The 25,323-nt window shown below is 45.5% G+C and overlaps 1 protein-coding gene across 6 annotated transcripts in view; it reads right to left on the reverse strand.

Moving 5' to 3' along the window:
• Positions 1-7,652: 7,652 nt before the first annotated feature.
• The window catches only part of STRBP (spermatid perinuclear RNA binding protein), a 64,642-nt gene continuing 46,971 nt past the window's right edge, over positions 7,653-25,323 (reverse strand). For 2 of the 6 annotated variants that reach the window (XM_049628543.1, XM_049628574.1), the window contains 3 exons: positions 22,580-22,703; positions 17,106-17,150; positions 13,841-14,486 (listed from right to left, as the gene is read on the reverse strand). In XM_049628543.1, the coding sequence (XP_049484500.1) occupies positions 14,410-14,486; positions 17,106-17,150; positions 22,580-22,703 (246 nt within the window). In that variant the 3' untranslated portion in view covers positions 13,841-14,409. The other 4 variants (XR_007457322.1, XM_049628562.1, XM_049628581.1 and 1 more) reach the window with 4 other exon arrangements.

Below are 25,323 nucleotides of genomic sequence, written 5' to 3' on the forward strand. Positions count from 1 at the left end.
CTCTCCTAAAGCCACAAGCCACTTGGACAAGATGTTCAGCACAAGAGGCCAGCGGATGGGTCCCTGGTGAAAGGCCTGAGTACAAAACACTTTGGGGTAAGCGCTGCTGAGGGCAAATGTACGTAAGATTTACCAAATGAAGGGGCTTGTGCCTCACTAGAAGTCAAGAGGAACAAAGGCAGAGCACTCCCGCGTCAAGCAAGCATTCATTTTGTTTCCTCAAGCCCCAGGAAAGGAAGTACATCTGGAGTTGGGAGACTGCACGGGCGACAGCTGCCTGGGATTCCTAGGAGGTGTCAAAACTAAGGCCCTAGTCGGGGTCTTGAGGTTGCCTACGGTTTGGCTCCCCAGCTGAGTTTCTAGAAACAAGCCTTCCTCTCCAAGAAAGGTAGCAAAAAATGGCAGCTAAGCCACCTCCCACACAGCCATAGCCCGGCCAGGTGCTGAGAAACCACTGCATTAAGTGAGCGAGGGAACGGGTAGCTCTCAGTGTTCCCTCTATGAAGTAGGGGTGCAGTGCGAACCCTACCTGACGGCCCAGGGCTGGTCTGAGCGTGAGATGCCGTCCTGGTCAGGGAAAGGGATGCGTCTAATGGCAGCACTTCTGACACAAAAGGTTGAGAGAAGTAAGTGGGGAATCGGGGCTGGCCCGGCACGGAATTCCAAAGCTCCTGTGGGCATCGTCACTACCTCAGGGGTCAGTGCCACAGATGAGGTTACTCAAGGATGCGTCACAGTGACACGTATCCAGGAAACAAGCCCATCTGGAGCAATACGTCTTGCCCCTGACACAGCAGACCAACTCCTAACCCCGAGGTGGGGAGCGGTGCTCAGCCCAGAAAAGGGGAGAAAGAGGCTGGACACTTAAATGTAACCTAATAAATTACCAGTGGAGAAGGGACTCCTTAAAGAGTCTTCTGCACTAACACTCCTGTCCCTACCCTTAGTTCCCATGAACAAAAAAAAAATGTGACTTTCCAGAACAACAGAAATATTTAGGTTAGAGTCAAAGAAAAAAAGCAACCTTCTGACCATTTATTTCGCTAAGAAAACGGCATCAAGCCTACGCTCAGGGACGAGGAGAGGGCAAGGGCCGGGGCCAGGACCAAGCTGCCTCTAACGGCCACACCTCGCATACAGCCAGGCCCACCTTTGTCCTTCCCCTTCGAGGAGCGGAGAAACGCCTATGGAAAACACAAGGAGTGCTCCTCCCTCGGCCAAGTCCCACACCTACCGTTAAGAGCACAAGAGCCCCCCCTCCACACCCCCAAAAAGACAAGACCAGGCAGCAAAGTCCGAGAGGCCCACCCTCCACCAGAGAGAGCCTGACAAGCAAGGCGGGCATCCAACATGCCCTGGAGGCACAGCCTCACCAAAACTTCCTTCCATAACCCTCACCTGGTTCCCAGCAAGGATGTCACACAGCTCCCCAGGGAGCCAGGGCAGCCACCAGACCCCTCACTCCTGACCAGGGTGCCAGTGGACCACGAAGAAACCACCTCTCAGTAAGGCCAGTGCGGACGCCACACCTCCTAGCCGCAGGCACCAGGCAGCCTCACCCCTCCCAGGGGCCTGTGGGGGATTCGCTGAGACAGCAGGTGCACACACACTCAGATCAGGTGGCCTTTCTCCAGTCCCCAGGGGCCCTCCCATGGCAGCTCCCGACCCTCACACCTCACCTTGGCTCAGTAAAAAGCATCCTTCCACCTGCCTAGAAATCTCGGGGGGTGTGGGGGGGCGGGGGTTGTGGATATCGGGGAAATAGAAAGGACTATATACATTTATAGTTGTTTTTTGTCGCCCCAACTACATTGAGCACCTTGGGGCAGGCACCGTGAGTGACTCACCTCCGTCTCCCCATGCACCCGCCAGAAGGCCTGGCCTCAGCCAGTCTGTGATACACCCGAGCAGTGTTGGCTTTGGCCTGTCACACGGGCATCTTGCCTCAGTGGCCTGTAGGCTTCTCCAGAGTCCTGACCATCGTCTGCACTTCTCGCAAGGCCTGTTTCGTGTGTTGGCTGCATGCCAACGGGAAGGGAGTCTGCTCCGTGAAGCTCTCCTGCCATGAACTCCATTCTGGAGCAAGGGGAACTCACTTTTACTCTCACACATCAAGGCCCCAAGCCAGAATCTAATCCTGGTTTTGTCTTGCCCTTATTTAAAAGGGTAGCAAGACAGAAAGGCCTGGAGACAGAGGACTTATCAAATTCCGCCAAGTCAGAACGGTAGAGAACAACCAATTCTCCGGACCTCTCCTTTCTACTCATAGCAACACCCACCCAACTCTTGCCTAAAATGTCCGGACAAAACCGAGATACCATCTGCAACCACAACTCTGGCCTTCTATGACCAGAGTGCCGTTTCTAAAATGCACCTGTGATCACTTTACTGTTCTAAACACAATCTCTCACTGGCTCCCCAGGGCCCAGAGAATAAGGCCCACGCTCCTTAGCCTGGCATTCAGGGCCCTGCCCAGGCTGGGCCCAACATGCCTGTGTGACTACACGGTTCTTGGTGTCCTCTCCAGAGCAGCTTCCTAGGGCTCTCCTGATTTGCCCTTAGCCCTTCTGTCACTGGGGCCCCGTCACCTTGGACTTCCTTGAGCCCTGTTCTGTTCTACATGTTGCTCTCACCTGTCAGTGCCCCACCCCCCCAAAACCTGTGGTCCTTACGGGCCAGGACTGCCCCTTCCTCCCCAGTGCTCATACAGAACAGATGCTCAGGAAGCCTTCTGTTTCAGGTAGATGGGCCAGGCGGCAGATGGAAGGAAGTTTCCAGTCATAATTAAGCCAAAGGGTCAGTCTCTACAGCCTAAGGCAGGGGTAGGCAAAATAAGGCCCACTCTTTTGTTTCTTTTAAAGTCAATTTTATCGGACCACAGCCACACCTGGGCTTATGCACCATCTCTGGCTGCTCTTGCGTGACCACAACCAAGCTGAATAGCCATGTCTGGAAGATTTGCCGTTTGGCCCTTTCCAGAAAGTTTGCTGACACCAGGTCTAAGGGAGTGCTCCCATATATTTCCACATTGTGACACACACAAGTGATACTTCTGTGGCCCAACAGAGTAAGAAGACAAGTTGCAGACACTTGACCCTCAGGTCTTGGCCACCCCAAAGGCAGACAGGATCACTGTCTCAGTGCACCTGTAACCTTGCATAGTTCTGACCTGAAGGTTCAAAACCACAGCTGCCTCTTTAGCCTTAGTCCCCAAGAGAGCTACATAAATAAGAGAGGTGCAGAAACCCACCCTGACTCCTTTCAGCGCTCTATGCCACCTGTCCAGGATGAGCCAGAGGTGGGAGGACTGAGCTAGACGCCAAAATCTTACATGGTTTTTTCCCCCCTCTCTTTAAAGTGCTCTGTGTGGCAAATCTGCAACTTCCCACTAAGTAAAAACCATGTTCTGTAGGTGCTGAATCCAAGGAGCTCCGGACCTTGCCCGGGTAAAGAAACCAAAACATTACTTTTTTAAAAAGCAGAGGGCCTCTATAGGAGTGAACACTCAGTACCTGTCACTCCCTGTGGTGAGACCAGGAGAGCAGACACGTGCAGAAACTCGGGGCAAGGGTAAGATGCTGACTGGCCAGACTGCACACCTCTCTATCCACCGCCAAAGAGCCACTAACCCAGACAGCACAAGAAGAGGGCTCACAGCCACCCACTGATGAGAAATTGGGCCCACCAAACCCCCATTTCCCAGCCCAAAAGAGATGGCCCTTCCCACACTGCCGCCCCTCTCCCATCGCCCACTCCTGCCCTGCCAGCACCTTCTTCCCTCCCCACACCTTCCCCATCTTGGCCCCAGGTACCAGCTGCCATCAGCAAGTACCTTCGTGCTGCTCCAGAAGGCTATGCCCTTTCTGTGCACGCTGTGCCCCCCTTCTGGAAAGCTCTCCTTCATGACCCCCCTGGCAGACCTCCATCCAGTGCAGATGCCAGTCTCCGCGGGAAGCCTCTGCCACTCCCGTCAAAGCTGCTCAGGTCCTAGGCCTCCTCACGGAGCAGGAGGCCTGCCAGAGGCTTCCCCAACCACAGGAGACGGCTCTGACCTGGTCAGGCCCCTGAGCTCCCCCTTCCTGTGCACTCCACCTCGGTCAGTGGTTTCACCTTCTACTCTGCTGTCTAAACAGAAGATCTTGTCATTTTCTCCAGCTGGGAGAGCCTGGGAAGCAAGCAGTAGTTGACAGTGAATGTTTCTCAACGAATCCACGTGCCAAAGAGGGGAGCAGTGGCCTTGGCAGTGTCACCGATCACATCGGCGTGCCATCCGAACCTGACATCCCGTGGAAGAAATCCCTCTGCACTGTGCAAATAGCTGGCTTGCTTAAACATTCCTGGTCACCACCGGCCTCACTTCTCATCACACCTAATCTCCCAGGACAGCCCCACCATCTCGGGAGGCACACACTGCCCAAACTGCCCAACTGCTTTCCTACAACCGTCTTTAACCTTCCTTCTAGAGTCACGTACAAGTCAAAATAACCCTTTAAAATAGCTGATGGAAAGGTCCGTGATCTGCCCAGGTCTCCCCAGCAGCCTCAGTGAATCTCATTTGGAGGGGCCCTCGGCTTTCCCAAGTTCCCCAGGCGCCACCTTCCAGAGGTTTCTCACCTCCTAGATGATGTCCACGACATTTCCCTTAACATAGCCTCCAAGGACATGAGAGATGTTAGAAAGCGGAGCAACTTCTGAGAACATCCCCATGATGGAAGGGTCCAGTGAGATCCCACAGCATCCGAGCACCGTGGGCAACGTGTTACTGTGAGGATGACTCCTTTGGGTGGAGCAGATAATGAAGGCCTAGGCAGGGACAGACGACAGCCAACAAGCAAAACATGGACGCAGAAGAATACGAAAATCACACTTCCAACAGCTTATCCCTCCCTGCCTACCAACCCCTGGGGGTCTCTCCAGCGGCAATCACTGGTCTACACTTGATTACAGAGTTCAGTTCTGGTACCAAAAAACGGTATGGAAACAGGCACAACAACAGTAACAGAACAGGCTGCCAGGCCCAAGGTTAACCAGTCCCCTAAGCCCAGGGGCAAGCTAACAGTTCCTCCAAAGGAACCAGAGAAAGAATAAGCCCAAAGTCTGGATTCTTTTTTTTTTTTTTTTTTTTTTTTCTCCACATGGCAGGGGGCAGGGCGAGAGGTGGAGCATTGGTTTTTGCTTGTTTTGTTTCAAACCACACAGGATATGTCCCAGAAGTGTGGAAGAGAGGTAAGCAGAATGCCTCAGAGAGAGGAAGGGAAACTGGGCAGGCAAGCAGTCTAGACCAGTAAGACAAACCACCAGTACCGAGCACAGTGCTGGCAGAATGGGTGGCCTCAGCCGCTTACTGCCGTATAATTTGGGGCAAGTCATTTTGGCTAAGCCTTCATTTCCTCATCTATAAAAGGAGATCATTTCTAGATCCCACAGTTGTTGTCTGATTCAACTCTTGTCCCCAAGAAAGGGCTTCTGTTAACTCCAAAAACAGTGGAAGACATGTCATTTCTTCTGTGTGGTTAAAAACTCATTAGGAGCCACAGCGTTTTGCCACAAACAAGCTGGGTGATCTGGAGAGCTCTCTGGGCTTCGACAGCCTTGCCTGCTCAGGAAGAAAAACAGTCCGTGCCCGGCGATTCTCCACACTGTAGGGGCAGGGTGGGAAACAGATCGGCCACTGGGAAAGAACAGCTGCTAAGCGAGCGCTGGGCCAGGTACTCACTCTCCTCACACAAGTCACTGCTCTGGAACTCGTGCAACCTGGGTTTAAAACCATTCCTTCCTCCTGCTCCCCTCCAGCATCACGGCAGGTGGCGCAGAGAAATGGCCAAATGCCAAGGACAATGACTTGGGGTGAGGGAGGACTGTCTTTCCCTGGAGAGGATTCTGCCTCCATCCCCACCCCCACCTATCCCTAAGCAGAGACCCAGGTGGCAATTGTTAGCAAAGGAGCTGGCGACATGGTCTGCAGCAGCGGGAGACTCAGCCAAGTTCGGAAGAACGGCTCCAGTGCAGCAATCCAGAAACCTCAAAGCCATCCCAGCAGGGCTCACCAAGCGCGGCGCAACCTAGAGGGCCGCCTGCGACCTTCAGGCTGGCCACCGTCCCTGAAGCCTAGTCTGGGGAAAGTCCTGGCAATCGGAACAGGCCACTGCAATCCGGCAATCCCCAAGCTCTGTTCAGCACAGGACGCTCCCGATACTTCTACCCCAAACCTGGGTTGCCAGCCCTCCAGGCCCCTCTTCCTTTTACCCTGTGAGTCAGAACCTTGCCAGCCTTGAGTGTCTTGGTTCAAATCTTCTAAGACATCCCCATCACCAATCTCAGGCCAGACAGAACATATATGCAGGAAGCATTAGCTGAACGAAAACCTATACCTCAAGTTGTCACTGATATTCAAACAGAAAAAAAAAAAACAAGCTTGAAATACAAGGGCTTCCTCTGTTTATACAACCACACCTAAGTCTTCCAGCCTATCTTTCCAGTTATATAATCTTTCCCAATTGGTCTCACAAAAAACAGCCCCGTTTTTAAAAGGCCAGGATATCTGGTCCAGAACAGCCTCAAGTCAGAGAGCCTGGCTTCCAGCACAGGAGGCGCCTGTGATCTCAGGACCCTGTGACCCCATGTGAGGCGTGAGGCCCCCGCTGGGCCTGGCCCACGGCCTGCACACCTCCTTCCTGCCACCCGGCGCGCTCCTCCCCTTTGTCCAGACGGTACCCACAGCGCACACGGTGTGGTAAAAGAGGCTTTGGCATCGGACGGACTGGGGTTTTGTTCCTAACTCCAGCCCTGAACCCTGAGCCTATTTTTTTTTTTTTATCTGAGAATGAGAATACCACCTCCAAGAAGATTGTTTGAAAACAAGGTCCAAGTGCCCGGCACATGCAAGAGAGTAATTTCAGCATTTCTTCCTTCTCTCTCTTCTGCTCCTTCTCCAATCTACTGCTGCCCACAGCCCAAAATGACCTAAACAGAAGGCTCCTCTTAACTCCATTACCGGAGACATTCAGCTGACATGTGCAGAGACCACCCGTCCCAGCCGTACAGAGACTCGAGGCAGGCTGAGAGACTGGGCCGCAGGCAGCGCTGAGAGAACGTCCGCAGGCCTGCCAGGCTAATCCCGTGCCCTCCTAGGGCCAGAAGCAGCAGAAGAGGTGAGGACCACACATCTCCAGCCAGGACATGCTGGTCAGTCTCCCGTCCACTGCTTGGGCAGAGCGCGGAAGGGCAGCCGCACTTGGCAGAAATGCCAAATGGCAAAATTCTGCCACGAATCACCAAGACCCTGCTTAGAAGGACCAAGGGGTGAAGACGTTAAAACTGATTGGTCAAGGGGGAAAAAAAAAAGAAAGAAATGAAGAAAAGAAAGGCCTTCCCTCAACCTTGGCTCAATGAGGAAATGACTCCACCAAACGGCCACAGCTGAGGAATGGGGGAACCTCTTGGATTTAAGAAAAGCCTCTTGCTTTGGGGGGACAGCAAGAGAGAGGCCGTTGGAGCCTCCCCTGAAGCTGTTGCTGTCATGTCCCCTCCTCTTTCACTTCCCATCGCTGGTACCATTAAAAAAAGAAGAAGAAGAAGAAGAAGAAGGAGGAGGAGGAGGAGGAGGAGGAGGAGGAGGCGGCGGCGGCGGCGGCGGCGGCGGCGGCGGCGGCACGTCTTGACTATAACGCAAATCTACCTTATTTGCCTTTAAAGGTAATGCTCAGTCCCTACCGACACAGTTTTTATAAACTTGGAGCATCCCAGAACTCAATCTGTAATCCCCACCTAGCGTACGTCGTGCCGGCGGACGGGGATGCACCCGCCCATCCTTCCTCAGAGGTGCCTGAAGCCTGTGCAGAAAGGGACAGGACTATGCTATTCAACCAACAGCATCCGTCTCACCATCTACCCATCTTTCCTTCTGCTGAAGAGAGTGGGATGGAGAGGCAGATGTGTCTTCTGAGAGAAGAGCAAACAGGGGAGGCCTCGTGTAGCGATGAGTGCAGATTATTTCCAAAGTGGTGAAGCAAACTGGAAGAGAGAAGCTGCGGGAATGCTATGAAGGGGAGCGGCAGGGTCAGCGGCCTTCTAAGCGTGCCACCCAGGCTCCTCGGTCTGTGGTTTACAAGAACTATCGGCCCAACACCGGTGAGCTCCAGGCCTCGCTGAAATCACGCACCTCTTTTTTTCTTATTAATGTACTGGTAGGAAACTGGGAATCAGCAGGTTGATATTCTAAGCTCAGCCCTTTTGAAGTTCTAAGCACACTTAAATCCCAAAGCAAGGATTTATGAATCCCTGGCAGCAGACTGGCCAATCATTTCACCACCTCAGCAGAAACACGGGCACTCTCAGTCAGCATGGGTGTGCAGCGACCTCCCCACACTGCCTCGCTCACCAAGCATTTGCTCTGTGTTTCCTGTTTAGTCCCCCGATGCCAGGAGTCCTCTCTCAAAGACTGCAAGCACCCGAAACCTGCGACCACCAAGGAACCAATGCAGCTCCCCTGAGTAGGTCACGCACCTGCTTCTCAGCTACCTGCCAGCACAGTCTCGCTTCCCTCACATACCTTCTGTCACTTCAGCCAACCATGGCAGGAACCGCCAACACTGACCAAGAACTTCTGGGCACCAGGTACTATTCAAAGCACTTTGCGTGTATTAACTCTTCCAATTCCCAAGCCCCACGGGAATTTGCTGGAGGGAGAAAAATCCTTTGGCCCAGATTCCCACATGGTTTCTAGTCCCTATTTCTAGCTGTGCTGTAAAGCTTACATAACCTAATTTGCACTATGGTGCTATTTTTTTAAATCTCCAAAGATCACTGCTTCAAGTATCAATGGAAGCTGTTAGCTCCTACCTAAAATGATAATGTGGGAAAGGATCTCTATTCTTACAACTAACTCAACTTGAATTCTTGACTTAAAACAGTCTTTCTGGAAGATGGGATGAGGAAGGGAAGAGACTCACTCTTACATAAGAAGTACTAGTTTGTGCCCTGGAAGTAACTGCTAGAGAGAAACATCAGACTGAAACTCACCCCAGCAGCAGGTAGTTTCTGGACTCTGCAGCTGTTATTCATTTACTGCCCATCTCCCTGCCAGGCCTCCTTCAGACACTGAGAGACCTATGGTCACCGCATGGCGTGGCATCAGAACCTTTCTTGCTCTGAGGACTTCAGAGACACGCTACATCCTGCTCCCCACCACCGAGGACGCACTGGCCTGTGCTGAGTGGGAGGTACAGGAGGACCATTCACAGAGCAGGTTGTTTTCAGCTTTAACTGCTCTTAATGTCCCTAGTTTTTAGGGCCCTCAACTACTAGAAATCCAACTGCTGGGGGAAAGGGTGAAGGCGCATTGCAAGTCTTAGTTTGTTTCCCTAACTCACTATTGAACATTTACCTCCACTGCAGTTATTAAAGAAATCTAATAAACAGGCAAGTTATAATGAACGATTGATTGTAAGGGTAAAACTCCCCTCACTTGTCAAAAAAATGTGGTCAGTGTTTACAGCAACCACTTTGGTCTTTGCTATACTATAAAAACTGCTTTAAAAGGACTGGAATAATTGTTTTTCATTTCAATGCATTCACTTACTTGGAGAGAGGTCCAGGAACATAAAACAGAGTTGGTTTCAGGCTCTCAAAACTGCCAGGGAAATATTTAAAATGAGTGAATTTCCAAATGATGGCCATTTCAGTGGTGTCAGAGGGCTTATATTATTAAATAATGTATAAATAAACTGCTGATCAAGGTCATTATCCTTTGACACTGCTAATGCATCATCTGCCTCCCAACGTAGGATATTTATAATCAACCCAATTTCACCAACAAGGACACTCTCAGACTTAAAATGCTTTCACTGGGCAGAGCCTCTGTTTTGCTAGTGCCCGGAGAAGGATCTGGCACATAATGGACACTCGGCTGTTGGATGAGAACGGGAACCTACGTAGTCCTCATCACAGCTAGGCCTCATACAACCTTTTACGGGTGCCAAAGCCACGTTTGACGTACATACAGATTCTGTATGGGAGAAACGTTGTTCCAGCAACCTTCAAAGTTAGTAATAAAAAGAAAACCGCTACTGAGAGACACATAAAACATGAAATTTCATTTTAATCTCTATATATATGAAATACGGCCTCAGCACAGAACATCTATCACATATGAAATGTACTTATGGGACACACTAAATGAAGCAAATCCTTATTAAGATATTTGGCCTAACCCTCACATCTTGTAAATGAACTCCATGATGGTTGAGGAAGGTGGGAAATTAATCGTCTAGCTACCTGACCTTGGAAAAAGCTCGATGAATTGCCTGAAGTCTATTTGGTCTCTGCAGACTGGGTATTTACCATTCTGAGTCTTGCCAGAGTTGGTTCTGCAAATAGTTAGCTTAATGACAGTCAATGACATATTATTTTTCCATAGTTACCTTAATATTTTGGTTTTTTTTTTTTTAATTTTCTATTGCTTTTTCTTTTTATGGCTTCTTACTGCTGTTGTATTGGGCATACAACACAGATCAGAGATTTGCATTTCTCAGAGAAATTTCTCTCCTTGAGAAATTGGCACTTTGATCCTCTGCTTGTGTAACAGCTACATATAAATGGATCCTACCAGCATTGTTACCAATCTTGCTGCTTATGAAATTCTAGCACTTTGGCCCAAAGAGTGCCCTGACGTTAAAGTCTTCTTAGGTGACTCTTCCAACCACCAAACTCTTTTACTTAAACAGGTGTGTGTAATTCACATATATGTTATATCATAAGTTTCTACACACATATACACATTTAACTCGTAAAAGTGAAATGTCTCTCTTGAATAAAAAGTAATTACAAGGGTATTAAAACAAATGCTGAAAATAACTATTTTACATTTAGATCATAAAAATTTTAAAGGTAATCATGATGACATAAGACCTAAGAGATCAAATACATCCTGTATGATTGTCATATATGCACGTTGTGTTCATTGACTTTTTCTCTTTAATCAGAAAATAAAAGAGCTTACCTTTGTTTACTGAGACCACAGCTTACAGTCACTAGATCTCAGCCTATTTTATACAAGTGATATGGCTACGAAGGTCCGAGGAGAACGAGAATAAAGTGAGATAAACGTGCTGAAAACTGCTTAAAAGTATTAACCTGAAATACACAGAGGGTCCAACACCAGTTTTAAAAATACATTAACGAGGTATTCCCAGCTCTTCAATTAATAACGGTGACTGACTGATTCATGATTTTCAAACATTCACCCAAATTTTAAAAAAAGAAGGAAAGGCTAATAGCAGAAAAATCTATCAGTGGTTTGTTCCCAGGTTAACGATTTCTGTGCGACTACAAACGACTCAGGACTCCTTGCTGCACGCACCATGCGCTGCATCTAGTCAGCATGAGGTATGTTGGGAATCTATTGGACCAATTACCTTGCACAAGAGAGGGGGTGCTCCTGCAGCCGGAAGAAGCCGGGGCTGCAGGCCACATCCCTGGCTGGGTGCCAGCCCCCATGCAAAGAATATGGCTTCAAGGAGAACCCCTATCTCTGAGAAATTATAATAGCGCTAACTGACGCAGTCGGGAATGCAACTACCCAAGTTATGTGCTAAAAAAGTTTAAAAAACTGTCAGAAGATAGCACAGCTCACACACTGATTCTAAGTTCTCCATTGGTCTGTAAACTCCCGGACAAGAGACTACGCTAGGAGGGCTTAAGTACAGATATTGCTAGGTTTCCAAAGGAGAAGTTTTAAAACAGACACCGTGGCTTTGAATAAAAGTATTGCTCTTCTGTAAAATGCTCAGTCATTGCTTTCCAAAGAAGGTGTCAGAGTGGTGTATCTGAAAGCTGGAAAGCCTCAGGGGGTCACAAGGCTCTTAAGACCAAGACAGAAATTGCCATTTCAAGCCAGACAACCTGATGGTTCTAGAAGTCAGAGAAGAAATCTTGAGGGCCCAAGTGAATAATAAATGGTGCGACGCTCAGAGGCTGGCAATAGGGGCTGTCAATGAAAAAACCACCTACAGTGGAGAAAAGAGCAGAGAAGCAAAACTTGGTGTTAATTTCACAGAATTTGGTGAAGCCAAGAGCTTCATTTATATTTCTCTGCTCTTTCAGCTGTAAGTGGAATTTTCATTACAAAATGGAGGGGGGGGGAGGGCAGAAGGTGGGGAGGGGGACACTTAATTCATTACAAAATTTAAACAGTTGAACTTGCATGGTTACCACTTCTAACAGAGGACTGACAGCTCAATTATTTTAAGTAAAGCAGAGAAATGTAAAAGTTTGCAGCAACTGGGCAGGTTTACAACATGGTTAGTAACTTCCAACAAACAACAAAATAAAAAAAAAAAAAAAAGACTTGGTAGAAACCATTTGAAATGACTGCCATCATGTTGGAAAACAGCACAGCTCCCTTTTCACCATTATAGAGGGGTTAAATTCCAAAGCTGAGTCAGCTACTTCAAAAGAATTTTCTAAAGAGAAATCTCCAGAGAGATTCCAACTTGGAATGCAAATTTGACGATCAATTTCAAATAACAATACAGCTGCAGCTGCCAATTAATAGTATTCCAGAAACAAAAAGGACTATTGTAAATATTTAATTAATAAAAACTGGACACTACCAGCCATGCTTTTTCTTCTCAGTGATGGCTCCGTTTCATCCATAGGTCAGCAAAATGAATCAATGAAACATGAAAACTCCCAGCTGCAATGGGCCCTCTTGTTTATGTCTAGCCACTAATGCACAGGATGAGAATGATAAGTTCACAGCTATTTCTAGCAAGTGATGAGGTTTTATTAAAGTATCACCCACCACTAATAAAGACTAAAGGTCAAGGAGCAGAAGTAACAAGCCATTTCGTAATAAATACACATCTGAGAAGTGACACTGACGTTTGTTTTAAATTGCCCATCTCGTTCTCATTTAGTGGTCCCAGAGAAATCTGGTACATAAATTTGCAGTATTTCATGAAGCCCATTCTCACTGATGGGCACTGTTCAGCTCTGAGAAGCAGAACTGAAAAGGGAAGCTAATTCGTACTCAAAATGGACATTTTTAAGACACAGCGACTTAGAAATATCCACACAGGACCACACCGGTGCCTTCATGGGGGTGAGTACCTTAATGAAACCATTACCTTCTAGTAACATCATAGGCTTTCCAAACAAGGCGAGAATGCAAGGGGAAGGCTCGGGTCTGCACCCTTTACAGGACAGCACAATGTTACCGACTGATCATTTTTCACCAGCTTAATCAGATAAATTTTAAGAAAAACTTAAAAATAAATGCTGACCCATGGCTGAAACCTGTCACTTTTCACAGCAGCACTCAACAAGAACTGGGACAATCGAAGAGCAAGTTTTTATGGGGACCCTGTTGCTGCTTTAGATTCTGATGTAATTGAAGAGGAAAAGAGACCTTTCAATGAATCCCAGAAAAATCGCTAATCTTCTATCTGCATGAAAAAAGCCAGGGAAGTGAACACAATATCTTACAGAGTGAAGAAGGCCACAAGAACAAGAGAGGGTGATTGATCGATTAATTTATTCTCTTTTAAAACTTGGAAATTAGGAAACTAAAATAATCACATTCCTCCTTCCCCATCTCTGGGTAGTGCCATCATCTGAATAAGCAATGCTCGGATAACAGAATGTACCTTTATCATGGGGAGGCCCTTGGACAGCAGTACAAAGGGCTTACAAAGTGAGCAGACTGGCTCAAGCTAACAATTGCCTTTGCTTTGTTTTAGCAGTTTCCTTACAAATGAATGGGTTTCGAGGGCTAAATTATTATTAGTTTTCAATTCCTTGTAATTTGATACCAAAACATATCAAAAATAATAAGCTAAAACAATATTCAAACCCATATTTTATTGGCTTTAATTACACACTTCAGTATTTACAAAGTTAAAGTTTAAATGAAAAGTCTCTATTGTACTGTATTAAAAAAAATAACTACAGCCCAAATTCAAGTGCCCTGGGGCAAATACATATCAATCAGAGCTAAGAATCAGTGACTGCGTCAGGAACCAGGCAGTACTCTGTGTTACAACAAAGCAGTTTATTTGTGATCAGTGTTTGAGACTCTATACATCCTTCACAAATTTAATTTTACATAATCTGATACTCCTCTTAAAACTTAAACTTGGAACTGCTAGACTTATTTCCCTAGAACAGAAGGGCTGGTATAAGTTATTTTCCGGAAATGAGGTACCGTTTCACAGAACTAGTTTCTTTTTTGTTTTCAAGTTTTAGAGAACTAAATTTGCATTTGTTAAAATCAAAAAGTAGGAAAGATGTTCTTTACAAATAATTTTGATCAAGTATGTGTTCAAAGAAAGCAGGATAAAAAGGCTTTTTCTCTAACATTCTGTATTGTACTGTATTTGTTGTTCAATAGGAATTAGCTTCTGTCATTTGCTAAAAGAATGAGTAGTGGGGAACAGGATATGTTGGGAATTTCATAACGGGTAACAGAACCATTCTCTTGGGTAAACCTACAGAGAAAAGAAACGGAGAGGACTCCAAATAAGTTTAATAATCCAATAAAAATTTCAGGTTAAAAAATATCTTACAGTAATTATCGTTAACCTTTTCCAGATTAGTCAGTCAACATGAACCATCTGGGAGGAGACTCACAAACCTCTCAACAGATCTCCTGTTTTGAAATTGCTCCTAATATTTTGATCGTTAGTTATTTTCCACTCAAAATTAAGAAGGCTATATCCTAGGAAGAATGATATTCAGAAGGCAATTTCATTTGAGTGAGCAGCCATGAGTTCCAAAGATCAAAAGCAGTGCTACTGATTAATATTCCAGAGGGACTCCAGAAATCCAGAATCGTTTTCAATTTGGCACATGACATATTACAGGAGAAACAGGGATGGCTGTCAGTCAAGACCCAAAGCACAGCTTTCCGTACAGGCCTCCGCTCCCCAGAGAGACCGCTCCACCTGGAGTCACGACCAGGTACTTACTTTCTTAATGGCTACTGCCGATATTGGCGTGGCAAATCTGGAAAGATTAACTACTTTCTTAATTTTGTAATGAACGAGTTCTTGTGGCCTCACAAACTTCTGCATACTCAAGCATGATTTGAAATCTGCTATTTCTAGTCTAATATTTAACCTATGGAGAAATCACAAAGCAGCAACAGCAGGTATTCAAGAGCACCAGATGATCAGAGGGAAATTACCCCACATGCAACAGCTTTACAAAGGCCAAAAGACATATTTACCTTACAGCCAAAATAAAGCATTGTTTTAGTAGGTTGGCATCACAGTAACATTTAAAAACCAAATCTTTTATGTGAAAAATGGGGGCATCAAATTTCACCAGCTTTGGAAGTCAGTTATATGGCACATGGAAGAGAGGAGCCTTCTGAAGTGGGGCTCAGAGGCCACAGGGTGAAAGTATAATGTTAGAGGAAAGGGAGGAACAAGAGAGAAAAATTAAAGACTGAGGAAAAACATGAATGCAGCTTAAAGCCTAGAACAAACCAGTGTTTCAAGGAGAAAAATTAAGCTCTAGCAAACCTGTACCGAAGAACGTGAGACTTCACTTTGTCTAAAAGAAAGACACAGACTTAACAACCCGCCCCAGCAGGCGGGTGCTCTGCCGCTCACGCAAGACATAGCACGATGGAGCAGTGAGTCAAGATGCATTTGGATAAACTGCCCAGACCTAATTCACGGGAGGGATGAGGTGGCCAGGATACCCACAAGGTGGCTGAATGGGAAAAGCAAATGGCCAAAACCACAAGGAACTAGAGAATTGGAATTTAGAAGCAATTCTGGGTGAAAACATTTTCTTGAATAAGTTCTCACTTCCCAATCACCCCACATCAGGGACGTGGGGAATCTGGGGAAGCCCTGACCATACTGGAGTGTTCCAGAGGAAACATTCCGGTAGAGGAGGAAACCCCAGACTGGGCACTTTGCTGTAGAGAAAACTCGCCCCAAACATTTGACACTTGCAGCTTCTCCACATCTTTCCAGGATAGAAATAGTCTATCTTAAAGGGGAAAGTAGTAAAACTGTTCATTTTCTACTTATTTTTTACAGTTAGGACGTCAGATGAAGCTTCAATTTAGCAGTGTCGTAAGGACCCATAATTTTCATCTGAACAAAGATGGAAAAGCTGACGCATGAAGAGAGAAAGCATGATGAAGGGTCCTGAGACTCGTGTGGAGGGCTGACGCCACAAGCAGTGGGACGGTCCACGTCCTTCCCTGCTGTGCGCGTGCACATCCAGCCTGAGGTCGCACCAACACGTGCTCACGCGTGCGCGCACACACGCTCGCGCCACGCTCTCTCACGCGCACGCACACCCGCGCTCTCTTCTTCTCGCGGTGGCAGACATCCTGCAGGTGGCGGACCCACAGCGTGTAGCGCCTCGGGGAAAAGGTCTAAGAGGGCATATCACTGACTCCAAACCTACTGCCTCCATTGCCACATAAACCTCATTCAAAAGTTATCCAAAGGGCCACTGAGTTTCATTTCTGCATTTACTTTTATTTTACTTTCTTATTTTTGGAGGGAGAGGAGACAATCCTGTGATTCTGTAACACGTACCACAGACTGTCTGCAGTCAGCACTTCAGTAACGCTGCTGGTGAGAGCCCACTGCCACGCTGGGGCTCATTTACGCCACCTCTAAAGCAAAGTTTACGGAAAAGGACGATGGCTACAAATTTGAAGTGAACATTTCCTAACCCTAACTCAAGTCACCCACACGGTTTCAAGCCAGAAACTTCAGTGCAGCCATGTAACCGGCGAGCAGTCAAGCCAGAAACCGGGTTTGGCCCTTCAGTAGCCTTTGAATGGAGTATAAGTTGGCTGTAAGAAGAACTACTTAAAATATTTAATTTCCATATGGTCAGAAACAGGCAATTAGAACAGGCAGTCCTTCAATCAGGCAAAGCAGAGAGAAGAGCAACTCCAACCAAACCAAGAACCACAAGGTTGTGGCATTTTCAAAGGGAATTTAAGTTGGGTCACTAGAATGAATACGTCTGAGATCCTCCAATTCACTGAAAGAAACCCTGGATACAAACTGTGCTCTAGATTGCTGTGACAGCACTGCTAAGAGGAGAAATCAGAAACATGGCATACATACCATAGGCAGGGGCAGCGGTGCTGTAACCATACGGTGCTCCGTAGCCTGGTACAAAGAGAAGAAAGCAGATCATTCCAGAGCAAAGGGCACTCGACCGGTCCTGGCCCAGTTCACAAGGACTGCCTGGCCCGGCATCTCGGGCCCTGAGGACTTCTAGATGCTGGATGAACGAGAGCCATTCCCACAGTGGCCACACCCTCCGTTCCCGCTTACCGTGAAAGATTTCTCGCATGACCTACAAGGTTCTCCTAACCCACCAGAATAGTCTTTCTCCTTGCACTTACCACGCTGTGTTACAATTATCGACTCCGTGTGTGTGTCCCCCACTAGGGTGACAGACACCAAGTCTGACACCTTTGCATCACCACAACTTGGCAGAAGGTCTGTCACATAATAACCACTCCCTACATATACTTTGTTGAACAAAGAATGCTGAGAATCACTCAAATTACTAATTTCTTTAAAGTTGGAAAACAGAACTTTCCAGGTTTCTTCAGAAGGCAGTGCCAGAACAGGCTAAAGCCTCAACTGGTGCTAAAAATGGGCATGTGGATCAGGTTGTGAGCTTGGGGACAAGGTCCATGTCTCCTGATAATCTGAATTCCTGGCCCCAGCACAGAGGCTCTCAGTAAATGTTGGCAAAACTAACATTAGCATCTGGTGCCTATGGAAAAGGCTCACACTGTCAATAAAAACCAGTCTAAAGAACAGAGAAGTTTCTGAATCAATTTGTTCTGGCTCTAGATTCTTATATGTCCTTAAACATTTCATTTCTGAGTTGTCTTTCCATATCTGCAAAATGAGAAATCTTCCAAGCTTCTTTATAGTGTAGTAGGGATTAGAAATACTGTGTTAACAGAAGCCCCCATCTTTAACCCTTCAATAAAACAACTTTAAAAAATATAAATACTGGGGCACCTGGGTGGCTCAGTTGGTTGAGCGTCCAACTTCGGCTCAGGTCATGATCTCCCAGTTCGTGAGTTCAAGCCCCACATCGGGCTCTGTGCTGACAGCTCAGAGCCTGGAGCCTGCTTCGGATTCTGTGTCTCCCTCTCTCTCTGCCTCTCCCCGCTTGCACTCTCTCAAAAATAAATAAATATTTTTTAAAATATATCCATAAATACTAAATTGCTTGGGTAAATCTTTAGGGAAACTGGGTTCTAAAATAGAATGGGGTGCAGAGGCAGGGGCACGCCTGGGCAGCTCAGTTGGTTAAGCATCTGACTCTTGATTTCAGCTCAGGTCATGATCTCATAGTTCATAGGATCAAGCCCCACGTTAGCTCCATGCTGACAGCAGGAAGCCTGCTTGGGATTCTTTCTCTCCTAGCTCTCTGCCCCTCCCCCATTTGCACTCTCTCTCAAAATAAATATTTTTCTTAAAAATTTTTTTAAACAAAATAAAACAGAACAAAGGGTGCCCAGGTGGTTCAGTCAGTTGAGCATCCAACTCTTGGTTTTGGCTCAGGTCACGATCCCAGGGTCATGGGATCGAGCCTCACATCATGCTCCTCACTGAGCATGGAACCTATTTAGGATTCTCTCTCTCTCTACCCCTCCCCAGCTCACCTTGTCTCTCCCTAAAATAATAAAATAATAAAATACAACAGAATAAAACCTACATGAGCCCTTCACACTGTACCTAAAAAAAAAAAAAAAAAAAAAAAAAAAAAAGGATTTAACATTACAACCCCTTTTTCTATAAGCATTTCTGCTGCTTGCAAGGATTTTTTTTCCTCCTTCTCTAGCTGCCCAACTACAACTCATCCTTTAGATCAGGACCAAATGTCACCTCTTCTATAAAGTCTCCTGGGTTTGCTGTTCACTCCTTCTCCCCCCCCCTCCCCCCCCAGGTTCTAACTTGTATCACACTGCACAGTGTTTACTCAAGTGTCTATTCCTACCTCATATGACCTCAAGCATTCACTGGGGCAGATGTTAGTCAATCTTCGAATGCACAGTTCCAAAGCTCTTGATTAAAACAAAACACTCAAATGTATGCTGAATGAGTAAAATGCTTTTAGGGACTAACTCAAACATTTCCAGAGAGATGAAAATTTTCACTTTTTAGTCTATACTTAAGTCACATAAAACTGGGGATAGTACAACGAAGTCTTAGTCTTTAGTGCTCCCCAAATCCTGTCTTTCAAGAGGATGCAATGCAGCCGAAAGCAACACTAGGAAATATGAAATAGGAACAGTATCAGAGGCCAAAAGAGAAATTAATACTTTAAAAAGAAGTTCGTACATCATGTCTATTCCAGGAAAAGGTAGCTGGCTGGACGGCCAAGGCTACAATTTCAAGGGTTTTACCAAAGCCTCCTCAAGGAGAGATAAAACCACAACTACTAAGCTGGCCACTGATCAGGCTGTGGGATTCGAACCTCGACTCTGCTTTTTCACTAGCAAGGTGACTTTGTGCCTGTTATTTAACCTCTCTGAGCCTCACAGTCTTCTACAGTAATTGAGTTGGCAGGGGAATGTAATTAAATAATGTATGTAAAAATACTTACTACAGTCCCTGTTGCACAGAAGACACTCCGCAGATGGCATATAACCTATTCATAATCTAATTGACCTAATCTGAATCTTCTCTAGGCTATAAAAGAACTTCATTTTTAAAAGCTTCAGGAGACAGGCCTTTTCAAAGAGGCCAATGCGATGACATAAGAGAAAAGTTACTATAAAGCCAACAAGCCTGGCAACAAGCAAACACACATGATGCCTTCCACGATGACCACCACTAGATGATGGGTGTTTCCCACTTGGGCGGGGGCTAGGCATCGAAGACCAAGCAACCGCAGACGCTACCGGATGGACAAAGCCCCCACTGAACACGTAAGCACAGGCAAGAAAGTTCATCTCAATAACTTGCCTGTCATCATTTAATAAAAGCGGCTTCCTTTAAATAATGATGGAATAAAGCAAAACAGTACTAAGTATCAGTAGAAACAGTGAGATGCACAGAAGAGTGTCTTAGTTTGGGACATATATACAGAATCAAACCACAAGGAACCTTGTCCTCCTCCATCTCCCTCCCTGCCTCATCCCTCAGCAGTCTCCTTCTATGTCAAAGTCACCCACCCAGTTCTTCTCGCTGAAAATGCTGGGAGAAATCCTTGAGACCTCCCTCTTTTTTCATTCTCCACATTAAATCCATTAATTGGGCTTCTGCAGGAGGGTCTTCAATCTGGTCACTCCTTGCCATGCACCCGCTGGAGATACCCGCACTGTCTCTGCCCTGGGCTATGAGTTTACCAAAACCTTCTAACTTGTCTTTTCATACCCACTTCTATCCCTACAATCTATTCTTCACACTATAGATGGTGATCTTTATAAAAAAAGTCTGATCTTGTCACTTCTCTCCTTAGAACCCTTCACGACTTCCCACTGCACTTAGCATTCTAAGGCCAAAATCCAAACCACAGACTCCAGGACTGGGATTGCGCATCCAGCTTTAGCTCGAATCACTCCCGTCCCTATCAAGTCTCCCCCTGCCCCCCACCCAAAACACACAATGCTCTCCACGCTACAGATGTCTTGGCCTTCCTCCATCCTTCTCACCAGCCAAGTTCCCTGGTCCAGCAGCACAGGGTCTCTGCATATGCTGCTCCCTCTGTGTGCAACACTCTTCCACCCCAGTCTTCCCTGAGTTAACTCCTCCTCATTCTCCAAAGCTCAGGTCAAGTGTCACTTCTTTGTGGAAGCCTTTAGGCCTCAAAGCCTAGACCCAGTTTCTCTGTTATGTTCCCTCACATTACATACCCTTCTCCTTCGTTACAACCTTCACAGTTTATAATCGTGATTATTTCATCAGCATGTCTTACCCGATCATAAGCCATGACAGTAAAATCCCAAAGCAGGCACATGATATTTGAATGAGTGAATATATTCTTTGTATGACACATCTTTGCGCTACACTCCCACTGGAATCAACTCCTACAAGTCTAATTCCAAAACCACATCATCCATAGAACTTCCCAAATAGCCCATTCTCTTTCTTAAACAAACAAACAAACAAACAAAAATGGGGCACCTGGGTGGCTCAGTTAGTTAAGCTTCTGACTTCAGGTCATCATCTCACGGTTTGTGGGTCTGAGCCCTCCTGCATCAGGCTCTCTGCTGTCAGTGCGGAGCCCACTGCAGATCCTCTGTCCCCCCTGCCCCTCCTATCCCCTCACAAATAAACATTAAAAAAATAATAAAAAAACAAAAGAAAACAACACACACACACACACACACACACACACACACACACACACACACACAATGTAAGTGAACTTCTTAAGAATGTTACATAAAATACAATGATGGGGTAAGATTCAATCCTTATGACAATTTCATCCTGACCAACAACTACAAGCAGTTTACTTGTCAAAAGTTCCATACATGCAAATAAATAACCTTAAAAAAAAGTGGGGGTGGGGGCGCCTGGGTGGCTTAGTTGGTTAAGCATCTGAGACTGTCAGTTTCAGCTCAGGTTATGATCCCAGTTTCATGAGTGCAAGCCCCATGTCGGGCTCCGTGTGGACACTGCAGAGCTTGCTCACTTGCTCTCTCTGCCCCTCCCCAGCTCACGCTGTCTCTGTCTCTCTCAAAATAAATAAACTTAGAGGAAAAAAGCTCCATACGTTCAGTATTGCAGACAACTTAACTTTAATGAGACAGCTCTGTATCCACTGCTGAAATGACGTGAGTATTAGAACAGAAGGCAAAAAGAGGGCATCTCTTCCCATCTCCCTCAAGCCAGGTGGTGAAAGGGAAAGAATATAAACTCTGCAACTGCAAACACCTACGTTCAAATCTCTGCTCTGATGTCTGCTACATGTCTCAGCCTGAGCTAGCTGCCTTCTCCCATTAAACTTTAGTTCCCTCATCTAGAAAATGGAAATAATTTCTACTTGAGGAAACACTGTGAAGATTAAAAAGCAATTAAGTGAAATCATTTATGCAAAAGTCTCTGATGTAGAGTAAGCTCTGGATTAAGTAAGTTCCCCTTTTTTTTCCTGTTTGTACTTCTGTAGCCTTCATTGAATCCCAAACACTGAGTTAAAGAAATGCTACTAACAGCAGGCTTCACCCCAGTGAGGGAGTCTCTTACCAGCAGCTTCCCTCTCCTGTCACACCCAACCACCTTCTGGGCCCCCGCTGAATGCACCCTGCTCAACGTCCACACCCCTCAATCCGTGGAGCAGCTGTTAGTTTCCTCACTGTCAAAATACATCCCCTCAACCAGGTACAATATCCTTCCTCTGTCACCTCTCTCCAGGAAGCCTCTAGTCACTCAGCAGATGCCAGGGGAAAGCCTATGACATTCCATAGATTCTCTTCTTTTGAATTTCCACGCACACCCGTCTTACACTCCTGCTATGTTTCCAGAGACCGTGTATAATTAACCCCAGAAAATAAAGGAGAGGCTGTTCTTCAAAGTCTGACCCGGAAGAGGAAGCAGGCCTCCTACAGGTTGTACTATACCTGGAGCTATGTAGCCAGGAGCAGCTGTAGCCCCAACAAAAGCTCCCCTCGTTAGAGTTCCTCTTCCTCTGCCCCGAACAGCTTGGACCGCTGCAGACACAGCTGTATTCACAACACCCTTTGCCTGTGAAAAATAACACATTTTCATTACTAAGAAAAATAAGAACTAACATCTCATCATCTCTGTAATGCACAACCTCTATGAGAAACTTGAGCCTGTAGATGAGTCAATGAGTCATCTATGACCTTGAACCTTAATTTATCGTCTATAAAATAAAAATGACACCTACCTTACAGAGCCGTTCTGGAGAATATGTTGGCTCATAAAAATATGCAAATAATTTCTTCTTTTCACTTGAGGGTTACCCAGAAAGAGTTCACTTTCTATACACAAATTTCAGCAGCCAAATTATATTTAAAGTCATTTTAGGCCTGACTAAAGGAATATGGGCACTTGATACCTAGGTTCGAAATCCACTGAATTCTCCACCTACAGACAAAAAAAATACTGCAACAACCAACCACCACGAATCAACTGTGAACCTGAGTGGAGTTTAAACACACACACACACACACACACACACACACACACACACACACATAAAAACAGAACTATGACAGGAAGGCCAAAAATGAGAATTCCAGGAAGGTCACATGATTTCTCTGAGGCTGTTTCTGCTGCTGTATGTGTATGTGTGTATGTACCAATCATTAAATAAACACCACCTCTAAAGTCCCCTCTTGCTCTAAAATGCCATGAGACTCCTGTAAAGTCACATAATCTCTACATCTACCAGAGTCTCCCCACTAACTGTACAGTGAGGATAAAGATACCCACACTTTGTTTTCTTTACTTCAGAGTAGAAAGAGCAACTGAGAAAATAGAAAACTCTGAAGAGTAGGATAAGGACTAACAGAACACAAGTCTGCTAAAACATCCCTTTCTAAAACTGAAATTTTAAGAAAATCAAGAACATCTAGTTGTAAATTAAACATTACACTTATTTTTTTTAACATAAAGACACAACAAAAACTCAAACTAGAAACTACAAGAATTCCCTGCTATAACCCAGGTGCAGGGAAGGAGGTGCAGAGAGAGCCTCAAAGCTCACTGTGCAATGAATAAAGTCAACAAGATCTCAAACAGCTTAAACATCAGAGCATACACACATTTCTCGCACACTGAAAAATCATCATCTTTCATTCCTCCTGGGAACACCTGTACCACTAGAATAACTGGGGAGAAGACAGTTTCAAGGTCGAATGTATCATGCACAGGGACAGCCATTTTTTCTATTTGGCTGACAAAAAATGTAGCCCACACATCCAAAATAGACTGCTTCTTGGCTGTCAAGCACATTGAACACATGAGTTTTATAGCTTCTAGTATGGAAAATTTCTAAAAATGGGTGAACTTCATGAAGACATCTTTTGTTTTTTTTGTTTTTTTTTTTGTTTTTTTTTTTTTAAACACAGTTTAATCCAAGTAGTCAGGAATCAGGAAGTAACAATCTGGTGGCAGCAGAGTGACTCCACACAAATAGAGCTCATGTCTACTAGAACCAAATTTAACTACCTAATAACTATCTGCACTAGCTTTTTAAACGCTAAAATGATCCAATACAAGATGTAACTCATGGTAAAAACATACCAAAACAAACAAGGTAACAATTATCTTTCTACTAATTTAGCAAACATCCTGGAAGGTTTTAGGAAAATAAATTCCACTTATTCTCCCTCCACGTGTGTACCAGTGCAATTTAAACACTTTATTTGTATTTTGTATCTCAGTAAAAGTTAGTTTTCCTTGTTTACAGTTTGAATCCTAGAATTTAGACAATGCTTATTACGATGAGTAAAAGACAAAACAAATTTCTACAATGTCTATCATACGCAACAGAATGCCCACGGTCTTTGGAATTCCCGGAGAAGAACCCGATTTAAAGAGATCTTACCATTAGTTAGCTCCGCTACTAAATGCAGCGTCTTCATTTCTTTGGGCCTTGTTTCCTCATCTACAAACCGGGATCAATTCTACCCTCCTTGAGAAGACTCGGCATATGTAAAAGAAACTAAACCAACTAAAACAGAATCTTAAATAATCTAAGCTACCTCCTATTAGTCTACACGTTTTCAAGTGACTTGTTTCTACCACATTACTGAACCAGCACTTTCCACCAGGGAGAACTTTCTACCAGGGAGAGAACATGTCTCATATTCACTAGTGTATCTCTTTTGCCCTCACAATCATGTACATAGCATATGTCTAGAAAATATTTTTGATGCATAAATAACAGAAGAACCTGTTATCCAAAAGCATGTAACTAGGAAGCCATCTTTTCTAAAGACGTTGCTATAATCCTGGGTCTTCAGCAGCACTGACATTCCCATTGTCAGGAATGAACAGAAGCAATACAGGGTCAAGTTTTACTGTGTCGCCCCCAAAGGAAAACGCAAAATAAATAATGCAAAAGGACAAAACTGGAAAGGAAATGGAAGTGCGCCTGCAGACTCTGATGAAAGTAAGCCCCTATACTCTTGGCAGCTCCCCTAAACAAATACAACATCTCTTTAAAGTCCAGATCCTTCAATGCTCTACTTCATCAAGAGTGACCGAAAGCCCCCAAGTAATATTGATAGCCTCTTTTTAATATATAATTTGCCTACAAAGACCACAGAACACGGATTATTATGGTATTCACGATCTAACTCAAGGAAAAGGTTGTCAAATGCAAGAAAAAGAA

This window comes from Panthera uncia, chromosome D4 (assembly GCF_023721935.1).
Source record: "Panthera uncia isolate 11264 chromosome D4, Puncia_PCG_1.0, whole genome shotgun sequence".
NCBI classification, from domain to species: domain Eukaryota; kingdom Metazoa; phylum Chordata; class Mammalia; order Carnivora; family Felidae; genus Panthera; species Panthera uncia.